This window comes from Microtus pennsylvanicus, chromosome 10 (genome assembly GCF_037038515.1).
Source record: "Microtus pennsylvanicus isolate mMicPen1 chromosome 10, mMicPen1.hap1, whole genome shotgun sequence".
Classification (NCBI taxonomy): Eukaryota; Metazoa; Chordata; class Mammalia; order Rodentia; family Cricetidae; genus Microtus; species Microtus pennsylvanicus.
In genome coordinates this window covers 79027532-79046780 of record NC_134588.1, presented here as the reverse complement: position 1 = coordinate 79046780, position 19249 = coordinate 79027532, and the positions used below count along the sequence as shown (strand labels likewise).

General features: G+C 40.0%; 1 protein-coding gene and 1 long non-coding RNA gene across 5 annotated transcripts in view; one reads left to right on the top strand and one right to left on the bottom strand.

The window, feature by feature from the left end:
• The window catches only part of Wapl (WAPL cohesin release factor), a 68333-nt gene extending 63198 nt beyond the window's left edge, over positions 1-5135 (top strand). For all 4 annotated transcript variants that reach the window (XM_075988697.1, XM_075988696.1, XM_075988694.1 and 1 more), the window contains 3 exons: positions 21-109; positions 4251-4346; positions 4546-5135. In XM_075988697.1, the coding sequence (XP_075844812.1) occupies positions 21-109; positions 4251-4346; positions 4546-4611 (251 nt within the window). In that variant the 3' untranslated portion in view covers positions 4612-5135. The remainder of the gene's footprint in view (positions 1-20; positions 110-4250; positions 4347-4545) is intronic.
• Positions 5136-12686: 7551 nt separating this feature from the next.
• Positions 12687-17082, bottom strand: LOC142858331 (uncharacterized). The gene is made up of 3 exons (XR_012912006.1): positions 17039-17082; positions 15184-15255; positions 12687-12721 (listed from the first exon to the last, which is right to left on the bottom strand). It is a non-coding gene; the product is annotated as an uncharacterized LOC142858331 (long non-coding RNA).
• Positions 17083-19249: the final 2167 nt, after the last annotated feature.

Sequence of the window (19249 nt, the reverse complement as noted above, 5' to 3'; positions counted from 1 at the left end):
CCTTGTTCAACTGTTCTCAGCCCTTCAACATGCTGGCAAACACATGGAGGATTGCATCGTGGCCTCCTACACAGCCCTGCTTCTTGGGTGTCTCTGCCAGGAAAGTCCTGTAAGTAAATAGTTCAGAAATGTTTTAGGTATTTCTAAAAGATTGTTTTTAACAGCTTCATGCCATTACTGATGCATTTATTTACTTTTAAAAAAAATTCCCCATTCATACATACTGTTTATTTCGGAAGATCTTTTGACTGATCATAAGTTTATTTAAGCAATTTTATTTAATTCCCTGTGAAAGAAAATGCCAAGGATATGTCTAACTTTGTAGTGGTTTTCCGTAAATTATTTTTAATACAATGAACATCTTTATTTTCTTTCTAATACAGGCTTTCATAGTAAGATTTGAGATGGGGTCTTCTTGCTTTTTTAAAAACTGATATATTCCTCTCAGAGTGAAACTCTTTAAGATATTAAAAAGCAAGCTAGTGCACTCAAGATAAAGCTCAGTTACTAAAGTGCTTGCTTAGTATACATGAAGCCCTGATGTAGTCCCTAGTGCTACGTAAACTGGTCCTGGCAGTGAATGCCTGGAATCCCAGTACTTGGGAGATGAAGGCAGGAGGATCAAGAAGGTAAAATAAAGGTCATCCTAACTAGTGAGTTTGAGGCCAGCCTGGGCTTAGAACCTCAAAACAGACAAAAAAAAACCTAATGGGAATGCTCTTAATGTCATAAAAAAGGAAGGTTTACATACTAGAAGTTAAAATTATATGGGCTGTTAAAGGCTTTAAGATATTTGTTGAAGCTTACATTCTAAACTAAGAATGCATTAGATATAACAGAGTTCTGGGTATGGATATTTGAGTCCCTGCTGTAGTTGAAATAAAAGAAGAACTAGTGTAAAACCTGGCCTCAGCTGGCCATGTCAGATTTGGACCATTTTAGTGACTCAGGAGGGGTAACTTCTCCCAGACATGTTTTGTTGTCCTTTTCCTTAGTTAAAAGAGAAGGCTTGGGTGTTAAGAGCACTTGCTGCTTTTCTGAGGACTGGAAACTTAGTTCTTGGCACCCGTGTCTCAGCAGTCCAGCTCCAAGGTCTCTAATGCCTCTGACCTCCTCTAGCACCTGTACTCTATGCACAAACCCACATGAACACACACACACACACACACACACACACACACACACACACACACACACACACACACACATATACCTAATTAAAAATCATCAAAATAAGTTTTATTTTTCGAAACAGGGTTTCTCAATGAAACAGCCTTAGCTGTCCTAGTACTCACTCGCTCTGTAGACCAGACTGGCCTCACAGAAATCCATCTACTTCTGCAACTTGGGTACTGTAATTAAAGGTGTATGCCAGCCACCACTGCCTGGCTAAAATAAAATATTTTTAAGTGTGTAGAAAGCACTTGCCATGGCTATAAGATGACCATTCCTAGCTGGACAGTGGTGGCACACACCATTAATCCCAGCACTTGGGAGGCGGAAGCAGGCGGATCTCTCTGAGTTCAAGGCTAGCCTGGTCTATAGAGCGAGTTCCAGAACAGGTTCCAAAGTTACAGAGAAACCCTATTTTGGGGGGTGGGGGACGGGAAGATGACCATACCAAAGGTCCCATTTAGTGTAATAATGTCTAACAAAACCTCCTCCTCCTCATTGTCTTTTTAAGAGAGCATTCTTAGACTTCATAGCATCTGTCTGGTTGAACATTGGACCACATGCTTTCCTCTGAACCAATTTCAGGCTAGGAAAATGGGATTACTATTAGTAGATCTATGAGAAATACAAGTGTCTATATAGTTAGACTATTTCACAGAAGTGGAGGTTATAGTTATTGGATAGTTTGTTGCCATTGGAAAAAGAAATATGAACAGTAAAAATACCTTGTCAGTTGGATCTTGGAGTCATTGTGAGTGTTCCCTTTGAAATATGTGGCACAGGTGCATAAAGTGAAAGCTCATAGTTACCTTAATTTCTTTCTCAGTTGCCATGATAAAATATATTAGGACAGTATTGTATAACTGTATTGAACAGTGGATCTTGAAGTTCTGTCAGTCTGATATATGTGACCATCATTATGGGTGTCAATAGCTTTCTTGTTCCTAAAAAGAAGGTTCTGAATTTGTGGACAATATTGTGGATTCTTAGAACCACAGATGTGATTGTATATATATTTCCTTGGTGATCTTTATAATTAGAAAACAAGATGCTACCACAAATCTGAAGTGAATTGGCTTTTCCCATTGTGGAAGTAGAAGAGATAAAGCAAGCATGTAGTCATGAACAGTAAGAACTGCCTGTGTTCTGTGGCCCCATGCTTAGGAAGCCCAATAAAATCTGGTCTCATTTTCTGTTAACCACTCTACCCATTTGCACCTGGTATTTGGCAGTGGTGAGTCTCCTCACTGCTCTTGGAGGTTCTTGCCCCTTTCCATTCTTTAACTCTCGCACAGTGCCACAAGATCTAGCTTTTTTCAGAGCTCTTGCTAATCGTGTATCTTCTCTCTCTTTGGCTTGTCAACAGCAATGGAATGATGGATTTACTTATTACTTTAAAAGCCCACTACTTTTTAAACCTGGCTCTTGGGTTACCAAACCTCGCCTCTGTCTTGGATAGTTGTTAAGTTTTTTTTTTTTTTAAGATTTATTTATTTCTTAAGCATATAATGCTCCTCCTCCACGTACACCTCCATGCCAGAAGAGGGCACCAGATCTCATGACAGATGGTTGTGAGCCACTACTTGGTTGCTGGGAATTGAATTCAGGACCTCTGGAAGAGCTGCCAGTGCTCTTAGGCTCTGAGCCACCTCTCCAGCCCCCAGCTATTAAGTTTTTCAAATAGTCCCTGCTATGTTCCTTTTGTACTTCTAGTACTATAAATGTTGTGACTATCCTTCCCATAGCCACTATAAATGTTTAGTTCTGTAGTGTGTTGGTTAAGAAGGATTTGAACTAATGAAGGGCTTTCATCCCCATCATGGGAACTATTTATTATTTTAGAGGTATACTTTTTATTGAACAATCCTTCAGAGTTACAACCATTTTGGAGGCTGTTTAAATGTAGTGATTGATACTATTTGTGTTTTTTACTTTAAAATATTTTTTATGTGGATAAATATTTCACCTGTATTGTAGTTTTCTTTCTATTGTAAAACACCATGACCAAAATAACTTGGGGATGAAAGGGTTTATTTCATCTTACAGCTTACAGTTCTCCATGAAGGGAAGTCGGCAGAAGCCATAAAGGAATGCTGCTTACTGGCTTGCTCAGTTTTCTTTCTTAGACAACTCAAGACCACCTGACTAGGGGTGATGCTGCCCATGCTTGGGTTGGGCCCTGCCCTATCAATCATCAGTCAAGAAAATACCCCATAGACTTGCTGGGAGCAGTTCTCAATTCCTGTGTTCTCCTCCAAGATGACTCTAGTTTGTGGCAAGTTGGCGGAAAACTAACCAGCACAGTCTACATATATGTCTATGCATCATATATGTGCCTGTTGCTTGGAGGCCAGATCAGTGGAACTGGAGTTACAGACAATTATGAGCCATTGTATGGGTGCTGGGAATGAAGCCCAGGTTTTTTGGAAAAAACAGTGTTTTTAACTGCTGAGCCTTCTCTGTAGTCCCTGTTCAAGATCTGCCTGCCTCTCCCTCCTGAGTACTGGGGTTAAAGGCGTGCACCACCACTGCTGAGCTAAATTAAGCATTTTTAAACATAATGAAATTGAAGTTTTAAATTAGAATATGTAATAGTTTCCTCTTACAGGATTGTTTATATTTTTTAGCTTTTTGCTAATAATCAAGGGAAATACCTCTCTGGGAGCTGGCCCATAATTTATCACAAACGATACATATAAAGAATAGTTAATTCTTCTAATTTACCTTTGTAGCATGGAGAATGTTTTGATCTGTTTTATAAACAGCTCTGTGGCTATAGTCTGTTTACACATTTGACAGTTCAGTTTATTTCAGATATTTCTCTTTGCATTTCCAAAAATAAATATTCACAGATATTCCTTTGTACCCTTTCTTCGTGTGGGTAGGGTGGTATAGAGTGGGGAGATGAACCCGAGTATTCTTGCACATAGTTAATTGAGTGTGGAATGGGAGTAACCCAGGAGTTCTCAGGTTCTTGTAGATGTTTACCACAAGATATATAGCAGGCCAACAGCATTGAGTGGGTTATAGTATATTTTTCTGCCAACTGACTGACTGTTTTTTATCTGTTTCCTCAGATCAATGTAACTACAGTGAGGGAATACCTTCCTGACGGAGATTTCTCCATAATGACAGAGATGCTTAAAAAATTCTTAAGCTTCATGAATCTTACTGTAAGTAACTTCTATTGCATATTGCAGTTTATATGAGGTTTTTAATTATTATTTTTCAGACAAAATCTCACACTGTATCTCCAGCTGGCAATCCTCCTGTTTCAGCCTTTAAAGTACTAAAATTAATAGGTGTTAATAGCGGGACCTGGCTAATCTAATGTATGTTATTATAACCACCATTTTCTTCCTTCTCCTTTAGTGTGCTGTTGGAACAACAGGCCAGAAGTCTATCTCTAGAGTGATCGAGTATTTGGAACATTGCTAGCTGCTTTACCTTTGCTTCAGGTGCTTGGTAATGCTGGAGCTATCCTTAGACAAAGAAAAGTCATGAAAGAAGTCCTTGAAGATAAACCAAGAACATTCATCAGTATCATTCGTGTTTGGATTTTTATGACCACCTGATTTCTTCATCATGCATTCTGCATTTGCTAAATGACAGTTACTACATCAATCTGCAGCTATCAAAAATGAGGGAAAAGGTTCAGGCTGTTAACAGTCCCATGCAGTATTTAAATACACTTCCTTGGCAGAGTCTACACCTCCCTAGTTGCCTTGCTTTATTTGGGGCAAGGTTTAAAGGGGAAAATTTGTGCTGCTGTTAGTGCAACTGCTGTGTATGTTGAGCCACTGTTGTCATGCCAGTCAGGTGCAAAGGCAGCTTAGCTACTGAGGTATTGAATGTTCTGAGGACATTCTAGGCAACAGCTTAGTTCCTTTTTCAGGCTCATTTGCTTTTGCTTTTTGTTGAATGATTCCAATCGTAAATAAAGCTTTTAATAATTTTGTGAATTTTTTTGTTGTTGTTCCCTGAACTACTGTCTATATTTAAAATTAGATGGAATCCAAAGACACAAGGGATTAATAGTATATTTTTTTATTCTTGATTAGGTTTGGGTGTTGAACTATTTTTCACTTCTGAGACCATGACCATATTCAATATCATACCATAATGTGTCATAGCTATAGGCACAAGAAAACAAGTAGCAGTTTGAGGGAATATTATATTATATAAGATAATGTACCCTGTTACAGGATTAAGCAAAAATAGACAAACCCAGGGTAGTTTACACTTAATGCTAGAGAGACTCTTGAAACATTGTTACGTTTTGAGGGAAGTTCTCTAGATATATTTTCTAATGTTCAGTACAGTAAATATAAGGAAGCTAAAACACCAATGTGGAATTCGTTTTTCCAGATAGCGTGTATATTCTTCTATAGAGTGACAGGATCAATTGCATAAGCGCAAAGCCTTAAAATTGCTGGTGTAGAGAAGACCCTTTTTTATTCAGATTCTTTGTTCATAGAACAGTTGTTTAAAAAACTGTTGTGGAACACACAGAACATGGTTTATAGGTGTAATTTCATAGGGTTTTGTTTTGTTTTGTTCAGACCACTACTTGTGGTTTTTTCCCCTTTTTCATTGATTAGCCTGAGCACAGGCTTTCCAGAGATGTTTCATTAATACCTTCAATTACCTTTCATATAGTTACATCATGTTTCTTCATTGGATTTGTAAAACTTGAAGCCATAAAAATATTAGTTTGGTGTGTATTGGGGAAAATAGCTAAAAGTCTAATTTTGACTCATTTTAGACTTTGTTATTTCCTTGTATAAAGTAACAAACTGGGGCTCTTGTATCAGTGCCAGCTGTAATGTTTTTTAAATGCAGTGGCTGCCTTCTATTGTCTTCCTATTTTTGATAATGCAGATTGTTGGGAAATCTATAAGGAAGTAACTGACTCTAGGCAAATTGTTTTCCTTCTACCCACCCGAACCCCTACCCATCACCGTTTAAGAACACAGTATGCCAGTGTAATAATGTGGGAAAGATTGAGACTGTATTTGCCCTGAATACCAAACTAATTTAGCAATCTTTTTTTTTAAAGAAGCATACTGCTAAATGATGTCCACAAATTTACTAGATATTTTTTGATTATTTTAAAATACATTGATATTTATTAATCATTGTACTTGGGGAACAGATTTTTGATTGTGGCAGATGGTAAGGAACAGTAAACATTTGGGTGAAATCAATCAGGGCGAATTACATTTTTTTTTTTCTGTTACACTGGTAATCATTTGATAATTGATTTACCTCAGTGTTTAACAGGTTTTTTTGTTTGTTTTGTTTTAAAAATATTAACTAATTGTCAAGCACTGATAGAGATGCAGGTCCTGGTGGGGTGGGTTGTGAGGAAGATACCACCTTCACCTGCAGTGCATTTGTGTGTCTTTAACCCTCGGAGAACTCTCATTTTAGGGTACTTGAGGCTGACTTGCAAATTAACTAAAGTTTTAAGGTAACCTTTTTTTCCATTGTAAATATTTCTGTAAATACTACCAGTTGGATATTAGAACAGTAGGATACTTTTCTGAATCCAATCCTATTTTTATTTTATACAGTATTTCTCAGCTGTGATCTTTGGAGCAAAAGCCAACGGCAGGAAAAAAATAGTTTGTACCAGTTTCATGAAGTATGTCTTTGGGTTTTTGTAAATAATTTTAACTCAAATAAAATTGCTACTTTAAATACACATGTTGTCTTTAACATAAGTCTATTGACCTGTTTTGGAGAAAGAAGTTGCAGAAACTTGATAAGGCCTACACTGTCAGTTGAACATAAGTGTCCAGTTTTTCTTAGATATTTTATTACATACTTCTAAGTACTGATACGAATGGATGTAAAACACTTAGTACTTTGGGTTGGTTAGGGGTGGTGGTTTTCTGAGTATATAGTTAAATCCTTAGCATACCTATTTTTTTTTAAAATATTTATTTACTTATTATGTATACAGTGTTCTGTCTGTGTGTATGCCTGCGAGCCAGAAGAGGGCACCAGACCTCATTACAGATGGTTGTGAGCCACCATGTGGTTGCTGGGAATTGAACTCAGGACCTTTGGAAGAGCAGGCAATGCTCTTAACCTCTGAGCCATCTCTCCAGCCCCCAGCATACCTATTATATTGCTTTAAATCTTTTATTTTTTTTTAGCATGACTGCAAATTGCTTTTGAGATTTTTATAGTCATTTTTTAGCTTTTTAATTTTTCTTTTCATCCCTTAATATTTTCATGTGTAAAACTAGATTCCTCAACCTTTCCTTGCTTGTTTCAGTTACAAAAGATTTCAAGATTTATTCTGAATTTCCCATGCACTCTCCCCATTTACACACACACAACACACACAAACACACACATACAACCATGTATAAGAGTGGTCTCTGCAAGTTCTGGACTTGTAAAGACCTGGAATTTGATTCCGAACTCTGGTACTTGCTGCTAACTTTGAGCAAGCTTTGAAGCTGTCATTTATTCAGTTTCTGTAATTGAAAAGTGGAAGTACCTGCCTCCTAACACTAAACACTCAGTTAAAGGCAGAGATTTGAACAACAAAGAGATAGTAGATGGAGCAGCACTGCAGGATTTGTTGGTTTAGGATGCTAAAGTAGTCTGGTGAAGATGCTCATCACAACCCTTAGAGCAACCAGCAAACCTGCAGGTACAGTTTGAGTTTATAGTGTAATCAAGTGGTACAACAGAAAGCAGAGAAGGAAAAACAGCAAGAAATACAAAACAAGACCATGAGGTGGCTCACTGGGTAAAGGTGCTTTAGAGAGTTCAGTCTCTAGGAAACACTTGGTGGAAGAAGTGAATTGGCTAGTCGGTTATCCTCTGGCTCACAAGTAAATGAAAAAGAAGACATACAGTAACAAAAACAAATAGCAAATGGTTCCTTTGTACAAGAATATGCCAGTGATGTCCAATAAACGTTTATCATTAATTGTATTAACATACAAAACTCTAGTTCAAGGTAGAGACGGTGAAACTGAACAACCAAGAGTGAATTTAAATACAACGTGGGTTTAAAAAAAGATACACTGTGAAATGTTAATGAAGTATGGATATAAGGTATACTTTAAGGCAGATGGTGTTTTATTGCTCCAAGAGCATATTGTAATCATGAGACAGGGCACCTAATCAAAAGAAAACAATGTACCTCTAATACTACAGAACCTTTATAAGTATGTTAATGAAAACATGGGTAGGTGAGGTCATAACCATAGTTTCAAATTCTAATACAGCTTCAGCAATTAATAGATTCTTAGATTATGTATTTTATATACATTTGCCTGCATTCATTCCAGAAGAGTATTAGATCCTGTTTCAGATGGCTGTGACTCACCATGTGATTGCTGGGGATGGAACCCAAGACCACTGAAAGAGCAGCTAGAGCTCTTAACTGCTGAGCCATCTCTCCAGCCAGAATGTTTTTATTTTGTTTGTTTGCTTTTAAATATAAGCTGGTTGCTGCGATACATAATTAGAACCCTAGATATTCAGGCTGTGGAGATTAAAAGGCCTGCTTGGACAATTACATGCCTCAATAAGTATGTAATTAAGTATGAAGCTACAGGAAGTCTGAGTGGATGAATTACCTTATTCTAATATTCATGCAACATTACATTGGACATGATTTTTCTATTGCACATGAGATTTCGCCAAGATAGTCTGAGGGCTTATGAAACAGGTTTTGATGTATTTCAGATGACTGAAATCTTAGAGAATATCCATGTAAATCTGTAGTCAAAAACTTAAAACCAGGCCGGGCAGTGGTGGCGCACGTCTTTAATCCCAGCACGAGGGAGGCAGAGGCAGGCGGATCTCTGTGAGTTCGAGGCCAGTCAGGTCTACAAGAGCTAGTTCCAGGTCAGGAACCAAAAGCTACGGAGAAACCCTGTCTCGAAAATCCAAAAAGAAAAAAAACTTAAAACCAATATTCAGATATCAATACATTTCAGTGTGACGTGGGTCAGACAGTGAAAAATCGTAGTAAGAAAAGATCTAGCCAGTAAAAATATCAGAGATCTTTCCCCCCACATTTAAAGCAGTGGTTAAAGGCTGTCATGTAATAAACCTGAAATGAAAAAGATGAAATAATTAAAACACAAAGTAAGTTTTAAGAAAAAAAAATCAGAAGTCAGTATAATAAAAATAAAATTTTTTAAACCCAGTTTTTGTTTTGTCTTGAAGTTAAGTTCTCAGGACTAAACAAAAACCTACCATATATCAGGATGGAAGACGAAACATAGGGTCTATGGATATTCAAAAGAGTAAAGTGTTAAAAAGATAGTGATAAACTTTAAATTTAAAACTGACAAGATGAGGCCAGGGTTCATGGTATACATGTATAACCACAGCATTTGAGAGATGGAGGCGGAAAAGACAAGTGTCAGAGGTGTTTTGCAAGATGGCTATACGTGACCCTGTCAAATAAAAAGGTGCGTTTGTATGCATTATGACAGAAGCAAACATGAAAACACCAAGGCAGCATAACCCCAAAGTTACTAGTTCCACAGAAATGTCATCCAGTGAGAGAAGAAATCCTAGACAAAGGATCAGAATAATTATATTTAATGAAGCCAAAAGAAGGTGCACAAATTTGTTGATTACTCTTTAGGCTTTTTTGGGGGGGTGTGCACCACCTGCCTCCCAAATCACACAGTTTATTACTGCTTATAAACACCCAGCTTTAAATTGGCTTGTTTCTTGTCAAATTTTCTTAAATTATCCCATCTATCTTTGGCCTTGGGACTTTTTTTTTTAAATTGATTTTTATTGAGCTCTACATTTTTCTCTGCTCCCTCCCTGCCTCTTCACTCCTCCCTTCAACCCTCCCCCAAGGTTCCCATGCTCCCAATTTACTTAGGAGATCTTGTCTTTTCCTACTTCCCATGTAGATTAGATCTATGTAAGTCTCTCTTAGTGTCCGCATTATTGTCTAAATTCTCTGGGTTTGTGGTTTGTAGGCTGGTTTTCTTTGCTTTGTATTTAAAAACCACCTATGAGTGAGTACATGTGATAATTGTCTTTCTGTGTCTGGGTTACCTCACTCAAAATGTTTTCTAGCTCCATCCATTTTCCTGCAAATTCAAAATGTTTTTTTTTTCTGCTGTGTAGTACTCCATTGTGTAAATGGACCACACTGTCCTTATCCATTCTTTGGTCAAGGAGCATTTAGGTTGTTTCCAGGTCCTGGCTATGACAAACAATGCTGCTGTGAACATAGTTGAGCACATGTCCTTGTGGTACGATTGAGCATCCTTTGGATATATACCCAAAAATGGTATTACTGGGTCTTAAGGAAGGTTGTTTCCCAGTTTTCTGAGAAATCTCCACACTGACATCCAAAGGGGCTGTACCAGTTTGTACTCCTACCAGCAATACAGGAGTGTTCCCTTTACCCCACAACCTCTCCAGCATAAGTTGTCATCAGTGTTTTTGATTTTGGCCATTCTTACAGGTGTAAGATGGAATCTCAGAGTTGTTTTGATTTGCATTTCTCTGATGACTAAGGATGTTGAACATTTCCTTAAGTATCTTTCAGCCATTTTAGATTCCTCTGTTGAGAGTTCTCTGTTAGGTCTATACTCCATTTTTTTTATTGGATTATTTGTTCTTTTGGTGACCAATTTCTTGAGTTCTTTCTATATTTTGGAGATGAGACCTCTGTCTGATGTGGGGTTAGTGAAGATCTTTTCCCATTCTTTAGGCTGTCGTTTTATCTTGTTGACCGTGTCCTTTGCTTTACAGAAGCTTTTCAGTTCCAGAAGGTCCCATTTATTAATTGTTACTCTCAGTGTCTGTGCTGCTGGAGTTATATTTAGGAAGTGGTTCCCTGTGCCAATGCGTTCAAGTGTACTTCCCACTTTCAGGTTCAGTGTGGCTGGCTTTGATGAGGTCTTTGATCCATTTGGACTTGAGTTTTGTGCATGGTGATAGATATGGGTCTATTTTCATTCTTCTACATGTTGATATCCAGTTATGCCAGCACCACTTGTTAAATATGCTTTCTTTTTTCCACTTGATATTTTTTGTTTCTTTTTCAAAAATCGGATGTTCGAAGATGTGTGCATTGATATCTGGGTCTTCTATTCATTTCCATTGGTTCTCCTTTCTGTTATTAAGCCAATACCAGACTATTTTCAGTATTGTAGCTCTGTAGTAGAGTTTGAAGTCAGGGATTGTGATGCCTCCAGAAGTTCTTTTATTGTACAGGATTGTTTTGGCTATCCTGGGTTTTTTGTTTTTCCATATGGAGTTGAGTATCATTCTTTCGAAGTCTGTGAAGAGTTTTGCTGGGATTTTAATGGGCATTGGGTTGCATCTGTGACCTTGGGACTTATCTGTCTCTGTTTCTGTATACCTTTACTTTTCTTCTTACTCAATGTCTGGCTGTATAGTTGGGTGGCAGGCCCTTGGAGCCCCCCCTTTCCTTTCTGGTTTCCCTGTCTTTTCTCCCAGATTTCTCATATTTATCCTCTCTGCCTTCCAGCCCCTCCTATTCCTCTCTCCAATCTCAATATTCCATGTTTTGCTCTTTATTAGACGATCATCAGGTGTTTTAGACAGGCAGAGCAACACAGCTTCACTGAGTTAAACAGATGCAGTATAAACAAAAGTAACACACTTTAAAATAATATTCTACAACAAATAACTGGAAGAATACAATTGACTGACTGAAATAAGTTGATAGTCATTACAAAGTAAGTCAATGTAGAGCTAGCAAGACTAAGAAACCCACTGGAACTGGAAAGTGCTAAGCTGAAAGGTTTCAGAAAGTCACCAGTAGAATGGACCAAAAGTAGGACCGGATGTTGGGGATAGAATTCAAGGTAGATGAAACATTCAGACTAAGGTAAAGTGCAGTAAGATATATAGGACACTCTAAAAAGACCAAATCTAAAAATTCTGGGCCTTGAAAAATGAGAATTTAAGCTGAAGGCATGGAAAACATTTTCAATAATATAATTTTATTGAAGCTTTTTTCAAGTCTAAAAGAGAGGCCTGTTAATGTATAGGAAGCATTTATAACACCATCCTTCCATGTCATAGTGAAAACACTTAAGTACACAAAGTATTGAAACCTTAGAAAAGCACCAAGTCAAATGTAAAGGTAGACCCATGAGAATAACACCTGACCTCTCAAGAGAAAATTTGAAAGCCAGGAGGGCTTGGAATGATGTATTTCAAGCTCTAGAGCATGTATCTGGCAACCCACACTGCTATACCCAGCAAAACTATCATAACTGAAGAAGAAAAGCTTTTTTTTTTTTTTTAAATTTTGTTTAACTATATTTTATGTGCATTGGTGTGAAGGTGTCAGGTCCCCTGGAACTAGATCTTCAGACAGTTGTGAGCTGCCATGTGGGTGCTGGGAATTGAACCCGGGTCCTCTGGAAGAGCAGTCAGTGCTCTTAACCGCTGAGTCATCTCTCCAGCCCCCAGAAGAAAAGCTTTTTATGATAAAAGTAGACCGAAGGAATTCATAATCACTAAGCAGAAGTAATACAGAAGATACTTGCAGTAATCCTTCAGACTGAAGAGAAAGATAAACATATCATTGAGGAAAAAAGTAAAATGCATGAACAATAGTTAAGCAAATGAGGATATGAAAATACTGAGTAGTAAAAAATTAACAATGACAAAAGATGGAATGCTAGATTGAATTAAACAGGATTCATCTGTTTTTAGTCCCAAGAAATGCACCTGACCTTCAGAGACAGCTGTAACTTCAGAATAAAAAGATAGACAAAGATATTCTAAGCATATGCTCTCGTATCTAACAAAAATTGATTTCAAAATTAGAACCTAAGATCACTTCATACTAAGTGCCCCTCCATTTGTTTTGCTGCACTGAGCTTTGGGCTAGCTGTGAGTCTCCTGTTTTTTGCCTCCCGTATCACAGGAGTGCTGGGTTATAGATGTGTGCATCTGACATCTTTACATGGGCTCTAGGCAGCTAATGTCAGTTGTAAGGCTTGAGCGGCAGGCACCTTTACTCCCTGGGCCATCTTGTTGGCCATCAAGACATGGTAAAAATAGACTGGTGGAAACACATGAGGTAGGTGGGCGGGTACAGCAAAATGGGGGAAGTCTGTAGGTCTCAGGTGTTAGACATTCTTATCATTAAGAGTGTTTGCCTAGCAAGAATGGCCTGGGTTCAATCCCAGCACCACATAAAATTGAGCATGGTGATATATTTACACCTATAATCCTAGCTAGCTAGCACTTGGGAGGTAGCGGTAGAAGGATAAGAAGTTTAAGGTTGGAGGGCTGGAGAGATGGCTCAGTGTTTAAGAGCACTAACTGCTCTTCCAGAGGTCGTGAGTTCAATTCCCAGCAACCACATGGTGGCTCACAACCATCTGTAATAAGAATCTGGCGCCCTTTTCTGGCGTTTGGACATACCTGAAGGCAGAATGTTGTATACACAATAAATAAATAAATCTTTAAAAAAAATAAAAGCACTTCAAGGTTGGTCTAGGTTTTAGGAGATACCGTCTCAAAACAACCAAAACAATAACAAAGCCCAAACAACATAAACTCCCTACTTCTTGAGTGGCTGATTTGAATTTCATTAAACATTTTTTCAAGGGGAGACCAGCAAGACAGCTAGTTTGACAACTTGAGTTTGCTTTTTGGAACCCAAGTAAAGGTGGAAGCAGAGAACTGACTACTAAAAGCTGCTTTCTGACCTCTGAGGCACACCTGTACCATCACCCCGACTCCCCCGTGCAAACTGTTCAATGAAGTTTGGTTTGTGATTAGAGAATTTCCAACAATTTCTGAAATGGCTGTGAACACATTTCTGCCATTTTACATAAAGCGACATCAGCACAGATGATTGTAAAATAAAAATTGGAGTCTACAGATGATCCGCATCCTTCAGCGTAAATTCTTTATATAAAAATAAGCACATGAACCTCATTTGCTACAATTCTCTTTTGCCTTTACTAAATGGTAAAATTATACGTGTACCATGGAATTAAAAGAAAAAAAAAACCATGAGCTATTACCAGCAAATGATTAGTACACCATTTTTATATGACTGTTCATTCAACGTCAAATAAAACTGAGACTCAGATGTGTTGGGCTGGTGAGATGGTTCAGTGGGAAAAGTGCTTGTGGTCAGGCTTGATAAACTGAGTTCTATTTCTGACCCTAAGGTGGGAGGAGAGACTGATACCCTCAACTTGTCATGGGACCTCGACATGCATGCCAAGCCCTGTGCATACATGTGCACATACATAATAAATAAAGGTAGTAAAAAAGATTCTCAGGTGTAAAGAGGTCATGATCAGAGAAAGCTTAAGAAGCCCTAAGCAATTTAGATCATTATAATACCATAATAATGTGAATTCTCCACCCAACCTGGTCTTCTGCACCATCTGTTGGGGGAGATGCTGACTTGGAAATGAGCCCTATGTGGTCCTCTGCTGCTGCAAGAAAGTTTCCTTTTCTGGTTGCTCTTACCATCTTTGTATTCAAGATTGGGTGAGCCCAGTTAGAGTCACACAGGGGCAGAAAGAACCAGGATCAAATCCATAACTGTCTGGTGCCCAGTCCAGCTGGGGTTCCAGCTCCCCAAGTCATCCTCTTCTTACAGTATCAATTTCTTGCGTCGTGGATTGCCCCCTCCAGAGTTTGTCGAAAGCAGGAGACCATTTTGTTCGTGTTCAATACTCAACATCCTATGAGAGTAGCTTAAAATAGCTTTTTCTTTATTTGACCAGATGCTAAAATAAATTCTACTTCGTCTTAGCTAGGAAAAGCCCTTGGAAGGTTCTAGGGAGCTGGGTGTAATGATGCAGACCTAGAATGTCAGCACTTGGGAGACCGATTCGGGAAGATTGTGAATTTAAGGCCAAACTGGACAAACTGGTGAAACCCTGACATACATACATACGTACATAAAATGAAGTCCCAAGGAAGCAGCAGTTTGAAGCACTAGCACTCTAGAAAGACTGTAGTCAAGGAAAATGAAGCCTGACAGGATACCCCACGGGTGTGAGTGACTGAGAAGCAATTTGCAAGTCAGGCTGACCTTCATGGTGAGCTAGAGATAGAAAACTAAGCAAATTATTAACTTACAGGTAAAAAATTGCACAAGAAAATCAATGTGACTTATCGGGTAATGTTTACACAGCTGAAAGAGTGGATGCTGAACAATGGCGCCATGAAAATAATCTTCTAAGATGGACGGTGGAAAACCTAGGAAAATCAGGGCAAGCATAGTATTTAGAAATATAGACGAGAGAGCTTTAAGACCCAGGTGGGCACTGCTGTGGACTTTTGCTTTTCATTGAAAATCTTCCTTTTTTCCCCCTTCTTTTCTTGACAGAGGGCTCAGGAGCGTTGGGTTGGTCTCCAACTTATTATATAGCAGAGGCTGACCTTGAACTCCTGACTCTCCTTTTTCACTTTCCAAGTGCTGGGATTACAAATGCGCACCACTGTGCCTGTCTCTTCATTGTCAAACTTTTGGCTTTTGAAGGTAAACAATTGTTTTTTTTTGAGACAAAGTCTTACTATGTAGTCCAGGCTAGCCTAAAACTCGTGATCTTCCCACCTTTGTCTTCTGGTGCTGGGGTTCATTCTACACTTGTGGCAGTAGCCCTGAACATATGTTCCTTTGACACACACAAAACTGAAGTTCATAGCCATGCCTGGTGATGTGAAACTGTGATCCTAGCTCCCCAGGAGGCCGAGGCAAGCTCAGAGCTTGTTTATACTAGAGAGTAAGTTCAAGACCAACCTAGGCAAGTCAAAACTAAAAGAAAAAAAGAAAGAAAGTCAAAGGGTAGATGGAACTATTTGTCAGTGGTAGAAAGTTTGCCTAACACGCGTGAAGTTCTGAGGTCTATCCTGGTATTGTAGCAACACCATCTAAATGAACAATAATTTAAAAAAAAAAACCTCTCTGAAGGTTAGGTTTAGACATTTACTCTCCACAGTGACGGCTGCCGCTTTGGGATGGAACCCACATCCTGAGTTGAACCTTTAGACCATGAACGGGTTTCTGAACTATTTGAGCGTGGACTTTTGCATGACTGGCCACGTGAGGCTTCAGACAGTACTTGGTGACTAAACTGAGATAGCAGAAGATAAACTTGCAAGGGTACAGCTGTCAGCCTTGCGTGGCATCCTGCAGAAAATGCAGCAGCTTGAACTGAATCCTGCAGGAGTGCACACTACTTCTCCAGCTTCTTCTGTTCGTACAAGGCTGTCATCTGGGATGAAAACCTAAGCAGCTTTCATAAAAATAGCTCACTTGTCCTGATCACTTGCTATATATACACAACTTGGTCAAACCACATCCTGCACGTAGTCTTCGGCTCACTGAACAGCGCTCGAATGGCAAGCATGAGCTGCCGCATGTCCAGACAGAAATAGCACACCCAGATTCATAGTAAAGCCGTTTATTTTTAGGTGTTTATGGGCGACACAATGAAACTGCGCAGAAGGAAAACTAGAATGGAGGAGCGCAAGGCTCCCAGCGGAAGCCCCGGCTATTTTCCAACCTCACTACTACGTGACGCTGTCTCTCATCCTTGGCTCACATTTCAGGGGAGAGTTCCAAGTAGATTGCTAACACTACGTTGGCTCTTGTAACGTACCTGGCGCAGCCTTCACTACAGCCCAGGTTGGCCTTGAACTCTCTATGGAGACTAGGTTAACTCTGAAGTCACGATCTTGCAGCCTGAATACCCCAAGTGCTGGGATTACAGATTCACGCCACCGAGCCTGGTACAGGGTTTGGTTTTCAGGTCCTTGCAGAAGTGCTTGAGCATCAGTTCTAGGGATCCAGATCTATGCCCGAGAGTCCATAACTTGTGAACGAGCCACTGCTTACCTGCGTTTTCAAGGCAACAGAGAGTGAAAGCACACGGGCTTACTACGGGCCGCTGCGGAATTTAGAGCTGTACTGTAGCACATTGGCCTCTCAGCACCAATAGATAAATGTGATGTCGTTAATGCTGGCCCTCTCTGTGCTCCTGGCAAAAGGACTCATTAGTGATGCCACTGGCTTGAGGTGAGTGACGGGTGCGGGGTCTCCCGAGGGCAACTCTAGGAGAGGGCAGTCCAGAAGAGCTTGGTTCAGCTGATGAAAGGGGGGCTGCGATTGACAACCTGTGGGGTCAGGCCACTCCCATCCTGCCCAGTACCTGCGAGTGTGTCCCTCTTCTGCAGCTGTGGGACTGGAAACTTGGAGAGGTCAACGGTCACAGCTTGCAGACAATTGCTAATGAAGGCTTCACTGCCATCCCCAGTCTTCCAAGCCTAGGCTGTAACCGTGCTTGCTCCTTGTGTCTGTCAGCTGCCAACTCTAAGGCACACAGGATGCCCCGCTGAGCATTGTGGGTATTTCCAAGATAACCAGTCAACGCAGAGACTGACGTGCCCTGCAGGTGCCCTTTCATTTCTGTTTGGCTTCACCTGTGTTTGTGTGGAAGTCTTAGACTGGTGACGGCTGGTGACGGATAAACAGAAAATCTGGGAAGATGCTAGCAGAGGGGGAGGAACGAGTCAAGAAAAGCAACTGATTTATTTGTCTTCTCTGGGTTTTCCCAAGGTGAAGTACACCTCCCGCTTCGTAACTCCCCGCTCCTCTCACCTATCTTCCCCTGCTCTCTGTTCCCTCATCTACCCTTCCCTTCTATCAGGGACAGAACCCTGAACCTTACAGTTCTAAGCATACACTGTGCTTCTGAGCCATAGTCTTTTTTCTTACTAGAAAAAAAAAATCAACTGTTTTTAGATCAATTTAGTCCCCTGACCAAAACACCAACAAAATACCCTTTCATTTTCTTAAGGATCACTTTGCAGACAAAGAGGACCCTGATTTTGGTGCAAAGCCCCGCACCTTGTTAGCAAATGAGTTGCTTGAGGGGCCCAGGCATGCAGCACGTATTCTTAATGTTCTTAATAATAAAAACCCAGAGTCAGATATAGGGGTTAATGTTGAAGATCAGAGAAGCAGCCACTAGAGAGACCTTTTACCTCTACCAAATTCTCAGACTGAAGGGGCGATCCTGGCTCTATGAATCCTCAGACTGCATCTCAGACTCCCTTCCTGTCTCCACCTCCTTAGTGCTGGGGGATTAAAGGCCTGTGACTCCCATGTTCTGAGATTAAAGGTGTGAACCACCACCACCTGGCTTTGTTTTTCTCTTTGAGACTGGATCAATATAGTGTAGCCCAGGGTGACCTTGGACTCACAGATTGTCTGCCTCTGCCTCCTGAGTTCTAGGATTAAAGGTGTGTGCTACCACTGCTGGGCTTCTATGACTAACTAGTGGCTTAGTTCTGCACTTTGATCTTCGGGCAAACTTTATTTGTTAGATCACAAACAAAATATCATGGCTCAGGCAGCCACTATCTAAAAGCCTTATAAGCACTCAATGAGAAAAGAAAGAATGTACTAAACCAACCCTAGTGACCTGGCAGTGTTCTAATGAGGTTCCAGGCTGCAGACATAACTCAGAGTATGTGCTTGATAGGCCCAAAGTCTGGGCTTTATCTCCAGTGTAAATACATATACATACATACACACATGCACACACTCACATACATATACACACATTGTTGTGCAAGCGTCTGTCACAGGACCCCCAAACAAGACCACCACAGAGCCGGCACCCGATGCTAACACACTGGGGGTTATTGACTACAAGTTAGCTAACTTGGACTATAATCCGTGCCTCTGATACACTGGGTGTGGGAGAACGACCCCGAGGCTTCAGGGTAAGGGGATTTTCAAGGGAAAACGGCAAGCAAGGTGGTACAGGCCTTGGCGTTTTGGGATTGGGTGAAAGTATACAACTTTTCAATTTGTTGGTTGGGGTATAAGGGAATTTCAAAACAGTGACTGTCAGCAGATAAAAAAATTCAAAACAGCAGCTAATCAGATACCTACAGGGACGTTTGAAGCGAGCAGATGTTGCTTGGATGCTCTGGTGGGGTCACTTTGACCAAGGCTGGTACAGTTTCTTGGGAATGTTATGATTTTTGCTGGGCTGTATTCACCTCCCTCCCTTAGTTAGGTCCTGTCTGAAATAGAGCT